The sequence below is a fragment of the Meleagris gallopavo genome, chromosome 1 (assembly GCF_905368555.1).
Source record: "Meleagris gallopavo chromosome 1, MGAL_WU_HG_1.1, whole genome shotgun sequence".
In the NCBI taxonomy this organism is placed as follows: Eukaryota; Metazoa; Chordata; class Aves; order Galliformes; family Phasianidae; genus Meleagris; species Meleagris gallopavo.
The window spans coordinates 56,777,582-56,789,585 of record NC_139404.1 but is presented as its reverse complement, the minus strand read 5'-3'; the positions used below and the strand labels follow the sequence as shown (position 1 = coordinate 56,789,585).

The following is a 12,004-nucleotide window of genomic DNA, read 5'->3' as shown; positions in this document are numbered from 1 at the left end:
GGAAGGTATTTTCTCATCATCTTTTAATGCTAACAGGCTTCAAAGCCATTTCGCTTCCTCACCCTCTCCTCTGATGCCCTGAAACCCCATGGCACCTCTCACACAGCACAGACAGTCCCCTCTCCAGCATATTTCACAGCACCAGGGAGCGGTTTCAGAGCACAGAGGGATTCTAAGTTGTCCAGCTCATCGTCTTTGATGAATCTGTGTAATTGAACTTTAATCCCTGCCCCACTTGGAAAATGTTCCCCAGTGGGTCAACTTTCCTGATGAGTCATACAGCTTAGAAGCCATATCATTTGGCTATTAGGAGTTTTGCTGTTTATTTTTAAGAAAAGTCAAGCTCAGAAACATTTGGAATAAATTATGAATATGAGATGAGCAATACATAAGCACAGTGTTTTTTTGCAAGTGTTTATATTAAATATGAGACTTCTTTTTCTTCACTTGTAAAGTGTTGGGTCATACACCAAACACTTGTGTATTATAGATCTAAAGTACGTCTGGTTAGAGCCATGCATATTAAACACATAATTTAGTAACGGAGAGGGGAAAACGAAGAATTTTTAATCCATCTGAAGACAATAATACAAAGCAAAACAAGTTATTTGCCTACTTCTTTCCCTGCTATACAAGCTTACATCTCTCTTCTCCAGCCAAAACACCTCCCTCCAAGTCCCTGAACAATCAGAAGTAGCTCACATCTCTCCACCAAGGGTTCTTGCATACTGCCAAACAACCTAAGCCATCAATCTTAAACATCTCTGCAATTAATCTACAGTCTAGCTGAGCCTACAGGGCACCGAGCAACACAATTCTCTGATCCCAGTGAGTAAACTCATTGCCGATGGTTTATGCCTCCTCATTGACGGCCTGAGAAAGTAACATCCTGCATCTATTCATGCCCCAGTGTTCATCCACAAAAGAACACAGGAGGGACAATGATGCAGAAAGTTAGTATATGCCTCAATTAGACACCTCCATTCTCCCTAAATACATAGCCATGTGTCTGCTACAGTGGGGATTAATGTTAGGAAGTATGTAGGGCCAGTGATCTGGAAAACCTTCTAGATGGAATTGGAAACCACTACCCTTCAAAGTGCAGATAAACCAGATGATAAAAAGCAGTTTCCCATTATGAATGGTAATTTTTGTAGGCAGATAAGCTTTGTTAATCAGAAGGAGATCTGGAAGTACTGTTCAGAGCTGCACTTGCAGGGAAGTCCAGAACTGAAAGGTGTGGGATCTCATTACCAAGCCTTTTTCTAGCATCAGTATTCCAGACCATCAGGTTTCCTCAAAAAACAGTAAAGAGAGTACAGGGAAAGTATCACAGTCAGTCCTAGTGCAAGTCTTGGCCAAGCCCTGTACCCACATAGTCATTAGCAACCATTAGAATAAATTAATGCATCTTTCTCTTTATTCCCAAGCCTTTATCTACCTTTCAGCTGAGCCATTTCATTAAGTTTGTTGGAGGCATAAAGAAATGCAAGACAAGCAGTTAGTGCCCTGTGGCACTACTTAGGCTACTGTAGTTCTTTAAAAATGAACAGCCCCACTTGCTCTATACACAAATAATTCAGAGGCAAAACTTGGGAATACAGTACTTGCTAACAAGTTCAAATTACAGTATTAATGTACAGAATGTACCTCTGTTCCCCAAATGTTGGGTTTTCTCTAAAATCTGCTATTTTGCTTCTCATCCCCCCTCCCCTTTTCCATTCAAACTAGGGGAGGCTTGCTCTTAGAGCTAGGGTTAACTGGCACAGACACCACATGGCATCCTGAGTGAGTCAGTGAGTCAGTGTATCTTCCTTCACCTCATCTTCCTCCATCCATAAGGCTGTAATCCGTAAGTAATCATGTCCACCTAAAAAAAAGACAGTGTAGAACCTGACTATTTGTAAATACACATTGAAAAATGAGACACAATACAATGAGCAAGCAACCCTTCTGCATTCTGCAACCCTTTATGAGGGTGGATAGTGATGGGACAAGGGTGAATGTCTTAAACTAAGACAGAGGAAGTTTAGGTTAGATATTAGGAGGAAGTTCTTCACACAGAGGGTGGTGACGCACTGGAGCAGGTTGCCCAAGGAGGCTGTGGATGCCCCATTCCTGGAGGCATTCAAGGCCAGGCTGGATGTGGCTCTGGGCAGCCTGGTCTGGTGGTTGGCCACCGTGCACATAGCAGGGGGGTTGAAACTAGATGATCTTTGAGGTCCTTTTCAACCCAGGCCATTCTACGATTCTATGACTCTGTTCCTATGTACTTTCACAGGTGACATGAAGGCACCTATGGACTCTGTAGATATATATGTATGCACACAAAGAAGCTGCTCTCAATGCACTCTTACACTTTTTTTCATATACACAATTGAGTTCACATGTCTTCCATTTACAAAGGGTGAATAAAAATTTGGACGTATAAAATGGACATCTTTTCTCTCTCCTCCCCATTTTGTTTGATGGCAAGCTTCCTCATAGGATTTTCTCAAACCAGAAGTGATCACAATGCTGCAAGCCTCCCTTAGCAGCTCTCTTTTCTCCCTACCTTCTCTCTTTTTCTTAATATCTGGAAAATCCTTTGGCTAATTGCCAATGTTACATGTCCAGGCTGCACAGGAGAAGAGCACAAACAGCACTGCACATATGCAGCACCTCCCCAGTATCCTGGCATCGAGCAAAGCATTTCATCAGCCCTGTGATCGACCCCGGTGAGAAGAACTGCCTACCTGCTCATTTATTCCAAAGGATTAGCTAGAACAACAGTGTCTTTCCACCTCATTGAACTTACGTGGCAACTGATTCAGCACTTATTACCTGATAACATTTTCCATCTGTAAGAGTCCCTCTCCGAGGGACCATCTGAGCGTACAGGTCCGAGTCTGCACAACAGCTTCATCCTGCACTCGTGGGGTTTCCCCCTTGCAAATCCTGTGTGCATCTATCCACTTCTGAGCACGTACATAAAGCCATTGCAGTGCAGTGATCAGCCATTAAGTGTCTTTTGCAAAGTACTGCTAACTTCATAAGGAAGAGGAGAACAGCAGAGGCAAAGAGACAGTCCTTTTACTTTGTGTGGCCTAGAGACATTGATGGCCAGCCTTGAAGCTGTATCTCTAAGTCCATAGCGAATTCTAAATGTAAACCATTTCTTCCTGTGCTATTAGTCTTGTTTCAGAGATACGCTAGTCTTTTCTGCATTTGTTACAACACAGAGCATCCACTTCTTTCCTCAAAGCTTTGGGTATGAAAGGCAGCTTTACGAAGGACCCTTTGTGTACCTAGAAATGTGAAGTGATGTGCTTTGGGAGAAAGCGATAAAGCGGTGATGGATGTTTTGGGAGACAAAGTAAATTGAGTCATTGTTATGAGCGTGGGTGGTACCAACCCTGCACAGTAAATACCCGAAACTCTAACAAAGAAGGTGCAAGCAGATTTTGCAAGATTAGGCCAGAGAATGAAAATTATTTTCTTGACATTTGATAGAAGACAAAAAACTCATCCATCATCTTCATGGGGAACAACCTCACTAATTCATGGAAACAGGATGTATTAAGATTCAAAGAAACCCAAGTGTAAGAAATCAACATAATCAAAAGATCAACGAATTGTGTTGAATGTTTTCATTTTTACAAATGTCAGTCAGCTTTAATTATTTATAACGCTTCACAGTACACTAGTAAATGCTGTCATTTCATAAAGTAATTAAGTCTTAGTAATAGGAGACACCTCTACCATCCTGTCTCTGTTTAATATTTGCCGAGAAGTGATGTGAGCTCTACGATCATTATCATGTCTGTAAACAAATGAAGCAAAAAACAAGGATGTCACCTATCCTTAAGTTTCTATTTCTGCCCAAGGACTCATCTGAAGTCCCAAGTACTCACATTCTCTGTCTTATCTAAGCACATTAGCAGTGATGAGGTTGTTTAATTGGGGATCTTCCCAGGATTTCTCCGCCACAACTTCTCTCCTTCAAATGCAAGAATAAAACCCACTCTAATTATCACTCCAGACCCTCGGTGCCAAAACAACCAACCACACACTGCTGATGGTGCAGGAGAGAGCAGATGGGCTCTCAGCAGACCTACCCACTGACCATGGGGGGAGCTCACAGGGCTGGCCTCAAGCAGCTTTGCTTGATCAGAAGCATTGGGCATGGCCACCCCCTCCAGTCCCTTCCATTACTCAAAGTGAAACTCAATGTCTCCAGCTCAGGAGAGCCACCACGGCCAAACAGCGCACATGGAATCCTAATGGCCTCTGGTTGCGGGGTTGAGCCATATACAGACAAGAGCCCTAATGCCTGCCACGCTACGTCAAGCAGGATTCCTCCGCTTGGTCAAAGTGAGATCGCATTTCTCAAGATAAACTATTCCCCAGTGACAAACATTTGCCAAACGCTACTTGAGCTCTCACAAGAGGGCCATTAAAACTTCAAACTTACAACTTTGTTTTTATTTCCTATGCCACTAACCAAGATTCCCTGGATTTCCAAATAATAATTATTAAGAAATTAAAAGCCATCTGCATTATTTATGGTTTGGGCTTGTTTTTGTTTAGCTTTTTGTTGCTCTTGTCTATTTTTTTAGATCTTTTACTATTTCTTCAAGCTTAAACAATTAAAACAAGAAGATTATTTTTCAGATAAATTTTTTAGAGCTACAAAGACCTACAGGAAACCTGTAGGATGGAGCTTTATAACCGATAGCTTTCTCTGTAATTCTTTTTCCCCATAGTTTTCTGTAGCCTTTTATTGTGGAAATATTCTTACTGAGCTCTTTCTGGGTAAAATCTGAATTTCTCGTTATTTCAAAAATTATTTTGAAGAAAGTTCAATTCATGCCTACTTTAGCTAACACAGATGATGGTGTTCTTCACAGAACTTTGCAATGACAAAAATAATGAAAGAAAATTAAAAGGAAGAAAATACTACCTACTGCTTTTGCACCAAAACACCCAGAAAATATTTATCTGGGTCTAGTAACAGAGGAGGTAAACAAGAGCCAGTCAATGTGCAGAGAGTATCTCTCTTTGGCAGGGTGCACATCTGATTTACTCCCCCTCTCCCCCTACCCTCATTTACAATTGGCTGCCCAGAGAGGTTGTGGGGTTTTCTTCTATGGAAATATTCAAGATCTGTCTGGATGCCTACCTGTACAACCTATTGTAGAGTACCTTGCTTAGGCAAGGGGGTTGGACTCGATGATCCCTTGAGATCCCTCCTAACCCCTGTGATTCTGTGATTTCCCAATTTCTTTGCCATGACTTTGTGTATATCAGTTGATGAGAAGAGTATATTTTTCACCACAGTTCAGACATCTAAACAGAAAAGCCAAAGGGTCTTTAATACATTTAATTCTAGGGTAAAAATGAGCCCTAGCAACTGCTGCTTATCTGCTGGCTTTCTGAAGTCAACACCCAACTCTCAAATAGGTTGGCCTCATCAAGCACACGAGGCTGAAGGGGACAACCACTTCTCTGAGCCTTCATTGTGCCACGCAGGGAGCAGCCCTGTGAGATGCCTTTCACTGCAAGCTGCACTCTGGGACCACTCCTCCTTCCCTGCTCAACTCCAGTGCTGTGCATAAGGAGAGGTGGGCGCTCCAGCTGCAAACTGAGACCCACTTAAGTAACGTGTGTTGGCAGCACACACCAACAGACACGCTCTAAAGCCATTAGCTCACGTGGAAGCACAGATAAGTGGTGTATCCCCACTGTGAATGTATGTGTAATTACAGTGCATCACTAGAAAGAAAACAGTGAACAAACATCTATTCTTGAAGGAGTAAAAAGCTTTCGGTGCGCACTGAGAGCTTTGTGAGGGCTGGGTTCATGGTGGGTACATATGGGCTGGGAGCACAGCAACATTAGTGGGCCTATGGAGCTCCATGTGCAGCATATCTTGCACAGCAAGCTTTCCCTCTAAATCAGGCAAAATTATGGCTTGATAAGAGCAACGTGCACACCTAATGCATGCATTTACCACACCAATTCATTACATACTTAGCACAGCTGCTTCTGCATTGTACACAAGCAGTCAGGTCAGTGCCATACGCTATTTTCTGACTCATGCTTTTGGTACACGAGATTCGTATGCAATAACTACATTATTAGTTAAATAGATTGACTTCACAATAAAACATCTGCACTTAATCAACAAAAATGGAAAAAAAAATAGATAATACTTTAAGCCAAATTCAGGTAAATTATATTTGCATGATAGGCAGTGAATAACACAGAACTGTTAACAGTTTCTCCTCCACTGCTTTCCTTTTTCCTCTGGTAACAATACCTGGATCTCTCTTTCAGCCACCTACTTCATTTCTTCAGGTGTCACCAACAGACTTTTTACATGCATTTTCAGATATCTGTATTATTTCAAGAAAGTTCCAATTGTGTTTGACTGCTTGTGTAAATATAGATATATGGATGTATGTTAATGTCATGCATCTACACAGAGATTCCTAAAAGAACTGTTGGAAAGCCGCTGTGAAGCCTTGAATAACTTCTGCTTTGCTAGTGGATGAGGGAGTCCAGTGCCAATATACACACATTTTCCTGTGTGTAATATAGTCATTTACACTTAGAAATGTATTCAAAACCATAATTTGCAGAAGTAATGGCAGCAATTTAATCTAAGGAGGCTGTGGGATGTGTAGCATGGGGAGCTCAGTGGAGGTCCTGTGTGAAAGTCTTCCATTCTTCCATCTACTCCGATAATTCTCCTTTGGGAAAAATGAGAGCACAAATTACTTATGGAAAATCAGCTCACAAATAAAAAAGTGTGAAAACCCAAGGATGTAAAGAAAATGTACTTTCTTGCACATAGCCTAAGTCAAAAGAATGAGCAATAAGCAGCAGGAGATGCTCAGGAAAAGACTTTTCATATGTAAAGTTTTGGGAATTGTTGTAAACCTTCCTAGCTGTAGGAGAGGTGAGGCAAGAGGAAGAAGAGAAATCCAATATCCCCTCCTATTCACATTTACTGTGAAATCCTTACAATATCTTGCTTTGAATATCTCCAGAGGAGACTCCACAACCCCTTCCTCAAACGGCGAAGATGCCAAAACTGCTGAAACAAAAGTGAAAACTTATGGTTCGAGTAGAAGCACCTGCAAACAATAATGCAAACCCCCAGCTTTCTCTACCAAGAGCAAACCCATTAGCAAAACTGCCCCATCAAAAGTAACATCAGAAGCCCACCTACAGAGCCCGCCTCCACCTGCAACGGACAAGGTGCAGCTAAATGGCATACACCAGAAAAACCACTGGGGTAGAGATGCAGAAGCACCAAGAAGTAAATGCTGTAATGCCCTTGATGTGCCCGGCGAGGTTTCCTTTTCTCATCGCTCACCTTATAGAGTCTTGTATGAATCATCCCAAACTTCACGCTCGCCAGTGAGAGCATCAGCCTTATGTGGAAGTCTCTCCACACATACGGAAGGATTATATAAAACTTCAGCTATGAGGACTGCTTAATTACATCACTTTTAAGCCCTACCACATGCAGAGACTCAAGCCATTATGAATCTATCTGAGATGTAAGCTGACAGCGTGAACACATTAGAAAAGTATCTGTGCGTTGGGGGAGATTCTCTGCTTATCTACCTACAGCTTGAAGAGACGAAAGAGCAGAGGCAAAATAAAGAACAGCTCTGAGTGTTCTGTCCCCTGGGTTAAGAGAGCCCATCCCCAGCCCGCACTGGGGAATGCAGCCTGAATGAGGTGAGACCCCAGAACTTCAATGCATTAAAGCTGCTCAGTCAGCAGTTGTTGCCCGCAGCTACTAACAGATCCCAGGTGGGAACAGTGGAGCAGACAAACCCCGTTAGCTACCCGTTCACTCAGGTGCATCACACAAGGAGGGAACAGATTTATCGGGCTCCACAGCTCCAGGACCAGCACGGAGCAGCAGAACACGCACCCCTGGTTACGAAAGCAGCGCTGTGCCCGAGCTCACAGCACGCCTGATCCCGGCCCTCGGAGCGCAGCTCCGCAGCGGCACTGGGTGCAGAGCCCGCCCGCCCCGCGTGTCTCTGCCGCACGGGTGGGACTCCCTGAGAGCGCCCTCGGGAGCAGCGCTGAAGGGTTTTCGTTTTCGTTGGGGACAGCGAAGCATAGGGACGGCTCTATTCCCTCTATGCAGCCGGGCGGGATTCCCGACTCCCTCTGAGTAACTCCGTGCCCGACGGCAGCCGCGGGACCGCCCGTTCAACGCGCTGCAGAGCCGGGGAGCCTCTTTCTGCTTTCGGGCAAAGCCGAGGGTCTCCCTGCAGCCTGCGGGCTCCGACTCCCTCCCCGTGCCCGAGCGGGAGGCACCCACCTGTAGGACACCTGCTTCCTGAAGGTGAGGTTCCGCAGCTTCTCCTCCAACGACTCCTCCGCCGCCGCCAGCCCCGGCTCCTCCGGGACCCCGGCGGCACCCGCCGCCTCCCCGCCGCCCTCGGCCCCCCGGCAGCCGCCGCCCGCCGCCCCCGTCTCCTCCCCGCCGGCCGCTGCGGGGGGGTTCATTGCGGCGGGGCAGAGGGGCCGCGAAGGAGAAGGAGGGGGCAGGCGGGGGGTGGCCGGCGGCTGCAGGCGCTGTGGGCCGTCGGGGACCGGGGAGCGACCGCTGCCGGGGCCCCGGGGCGCGTCGCGAGCCGCGGCGGCTGCAAATGGCAGCGCGGCCGCGCAGCATCCATCGGCGGCCGCACTGCAGCGGGGCATTGTGGGAAACTCCCTGCCGGCCGCGCCCCCCGCCACGCCCCCCTCGGCCGCCAACCAATCGCTGCGCCGCTCCCGGCCACGCCCCCGCCGCCACGCCCGGCCACGCCCACCCCCCGGAGCTGCCCGAGGAGCGCCCAGCGGGACCCGCGTCCACGGGCGCTCACGGTCCGTCCGCACCGGGCGGTGCGCGTCGCTGCGCTTGGAATCGGAAGGGCCCGCGCCTTCATGTGCCGCTGTGTGGCGTAGCCTGGAGTTGATGTGCGTGCGGCACCGAGCCACACGGCCAGTGGGCATGGTGGGAGTGGGCTGGCGGTTGGACTGGGTGATCTTAGTGTTTTTGAACATGAATGATTCCGTACGTACAGCTTCTGCTTCAGTTCCAGAAAATGACAGCCTCTCCACGCTGCCCTGCCAACGCCATCCTGTCCCATTGTGGTAAAGGAAAGTGATGATGTGTACCTTTGTGCTATGGCTCCAGTTTAGCTTGCTGTCAAAGTGATTTTCTATCTATGTGCATGTATGATCGATCTGCACACGCTTCACCCGGTCTGTCCGTACATTTTCTCCCCCATACCTCTGAGTACTTTCAGTTACTAAGGAAGAAAGCACAGTTAAGCAATGTAAAACGTGGCTTAGGAGAAGCAAAACTGAAGCCAGAACTGTTAAAGAAGGTGTAGAATGCGCTCTGAGACGCATGCAGAGATCTGCAGGCAGCTGAGAGCTCTGTGAGCCCATCGCTGCCTCCTCCACACTGCTCTGAAGCCTCCAGATGAGCAGCGCCAGCCAACAGATGCCAATCCTAGAATCATAGAACCATAGAATGGCCTGGGTTGAAAGGACCAAGGTGATCATCGAGTTTCAACCCCCATGCTACGTGCAGGGTCACCAACTACTAGACCAGGCTGCCCAGAGCCACATCCAGCCTGGCCTGCCATGCAATGGCACGGCATGAACAAAAATACTGTAATGCCGAATCAGTTTTGCACATCCACCACTTCACAGCATGCCTGCCACTGGTCCACGGAAGGGAACTCTGTGGGCCGTGCTTCAGGAACCCCCAGGTCCAACAGCACATGTGGATTTCCACACCCACGTGCTCCCTCTCCAGCAGAAACCACGCTGCGGCTCTTGCTTGTCAGCAGCAGTTTTGCCCACATGACTGCAATTACACCATGCTCCGGGATTACCTGGCTTTCCTCTGACTGCTGCAATTTGCATGACTCATTTGCGGCATGAAAACGCTAAAGCTGCTTCCTTCCTATACCTTTTTACTGAATATGAGCAATTATGGGGGAATCTGAGGCCAGGGAGGGAAAGCCCTGCTTGTGCAATTACACCTGTGGCAGAGCTGTGATCTGGGAGCTTTGGAAAGGCACCAACAGAGGAACCCCCCTCCAGTTTGCTCACAGATGTGGCTGCAGCCCTGGACTGCTGGACCAGGGGGAGAGGTGAGCACAGCCATAGAATTCCAGCAGCAAAGGTAGCAGGTGGGTGGTGGGGACAGAGGGGGAAATGTTGGGATAGGAGGTACTTTGGCCCTCTGGAGGAGGTTTACGCCATTGCTCACATCTGCTAAATCCCATTCTGAACATCTGAACACCACAGCTCTGCTGTGTGCTGCCCTGGGTTTTGCTCAGGATGGGAAGACTGAAAGACTCATCCTAATGGCACAGAGGTGAATGCATGGAAATGGAGTGGGAAGAGAAGGGAGGAACAACTCCACTGTGTGTGCCAGGCTCCCATGGGCAGAGCAGTTTGCCAGTGCTGGCTCTGTTTGGTTAGCAACCTGTGAGCTGCTTTCTGCTAGGTTCAACTTTTTTTGTTGTTTGTTTTTAAACCAATTTTCAGCTTTTTTTTTTTTTCCTCAGCACTGCTCCCGTTTTGCACGTAGGCTGCCACAGCCAGAAATAGTCCCTGTTCCCGTTGCTAAGGTGTTCAGCCTGACACAGGGACTGATCCTGGCGTGGGTGCTGCCCTGCACCAACCCCCACAGCTCAGCAAGGAGCCAACCCAAACTTAAGCACCACTGCAGCAAATGGAAGTGAGGCAACCCAGCAAACCTGGAATTGCTCTGCAGTGATGGGTTTTGCCTCAGTTGTGTCACAGCAGAGATAAGGACCAGGACATCTCTTTTCTTCCTCACTGGTGATATACAGAAAAAGTAATTTTGCAGCAACAGATAGAGCTCAAAAACAACTTAAGATCACTTCAACTTTTTGCAGCACAGATTGGAGGGAGACAGGGAACACAAGCACTGTCCATCCCACCTGGAGTGAAATGTGTTTTCGTTTCTAGTTACTGGCTCCTTTAGCTCCCCTTCCTTTGATTTACCTTTATATTGAGTAGAAAGCCACCCCTGTCCCACTTCACAACCAGGAAAGTGAAGCAGAGAGGAGCTGGCTGAGCTCACTAGTGTGCCTAGCGCAGGGCTCAACCCAGGAGCTCATTTTCTTAGTCCATACCCAGTGCATTTCTGCATGGCTGCTGCAGAATGGTTTTTATGTCAAAGGTGTGAGCTTTTGCTCACTGCTCCTAAACTGCCCAGGGAGAAGTGGTGGAGTCACCATCGCTGGAGGTATTAAGGACTGAGTGGCACTGAGGGACATGGTCAGTGGGCACAGTGGGGGTGGGTTGGTGGTTGGACTAGATGATCTTAAAGATCTTTTTCTACCTTAATAATTCTATGGTTCCATGATTCTAAACTCCCATCTAATGAGGTCCATAAATAAACAACGAAGGAGAGAGAGCTCTGGTGGTGAATCCACCGTGCAGGGCTACTGAGAAGAGCGAAAGGTGAAGACTTCCCATCCAACCCATGCTGGGAGAGGCATTTTCGAACCACATCACATCCTTTCTCCTGCTCTGAAATGGGAACCAGCCCCAGGGAGAGCATCAGAATCCAACTTGGATCTCCACAGCAGTGCACTTTTCAAAGAACAGCACATACCCAGGGGTGATAGGTAGCCTCTCAGCACTCAGCTCATCACCCAGCATTTCTCCTCCGTATGTGTGGGTTTTGTCCTTAATCACAGGCACCCTGCAGTGCCACCCACTGCACGAGGCTTTAAGGGGAGCGCTGAGGACCATTAATCACCAGCTGGTATTTTGTATCCTCTAAAGAACTGAGCTCAGCTAAAACTAAGCTGTGGGTAACTTCACCCATCAGTCACAGTCTAACGATTTCCCTGTAAAAATGTTACACGTGGCTCGATGCTGCTAACAAGTGCCCTAGATCAATAGCTCTGGCAAGTGGAATTCTTTGCTTTGAAAGCTGGGGTATCCAAAGCTG

At 47.2% G+C, this 12,004-nt stretch overlaps 1 protein-coding gene across 1 annotated transcript; it reads right to left on the bottom strand.

The window, feature by feature from the left end:
- Positions 1-3,461: 3,461 nt before the first annotated feature.
- LOC146545341 (uncharacterized) lies at positions 3,462-9,009 on the bottom strand. The gene is made up of 2 exons (XM_085214684.1): positions 8,333-9,009; positions 3,462-6,734 (listed from the first exon to the last, which is right to left on the bottom strand). The coding sequence occupies exons 1-2, from the start codon at positions 9,007-9,009 to the stop codon at positions 6,605-6,607; spliced, it is 807 nt and encodes a 268-aa protein (XP_085070810.1). The 3' UTR covers positions 3,462-6,604.
- Between the last annotated feature and the right edge of the window lie 2,995 nt (positions 9,010-12,004).

Excerpts from the sequence above, each read along its gene's own strand:
- LOC146545341 (XM_085214684.1), bottom strand. The coding sequence starts at position 9,009 with ATGCCCACTGGCCGTGTGGCTCGGTGCCGCACGCACATCAACTCCAGG. Across the intron at positions 6,735-8,332 it reads AGGAAGCAGGTGTCCTACAG|GAGAATTATCGGAGTAGATG; the intron begins GTGGGTGCCTCC and ends TTTTTCCCAAAG.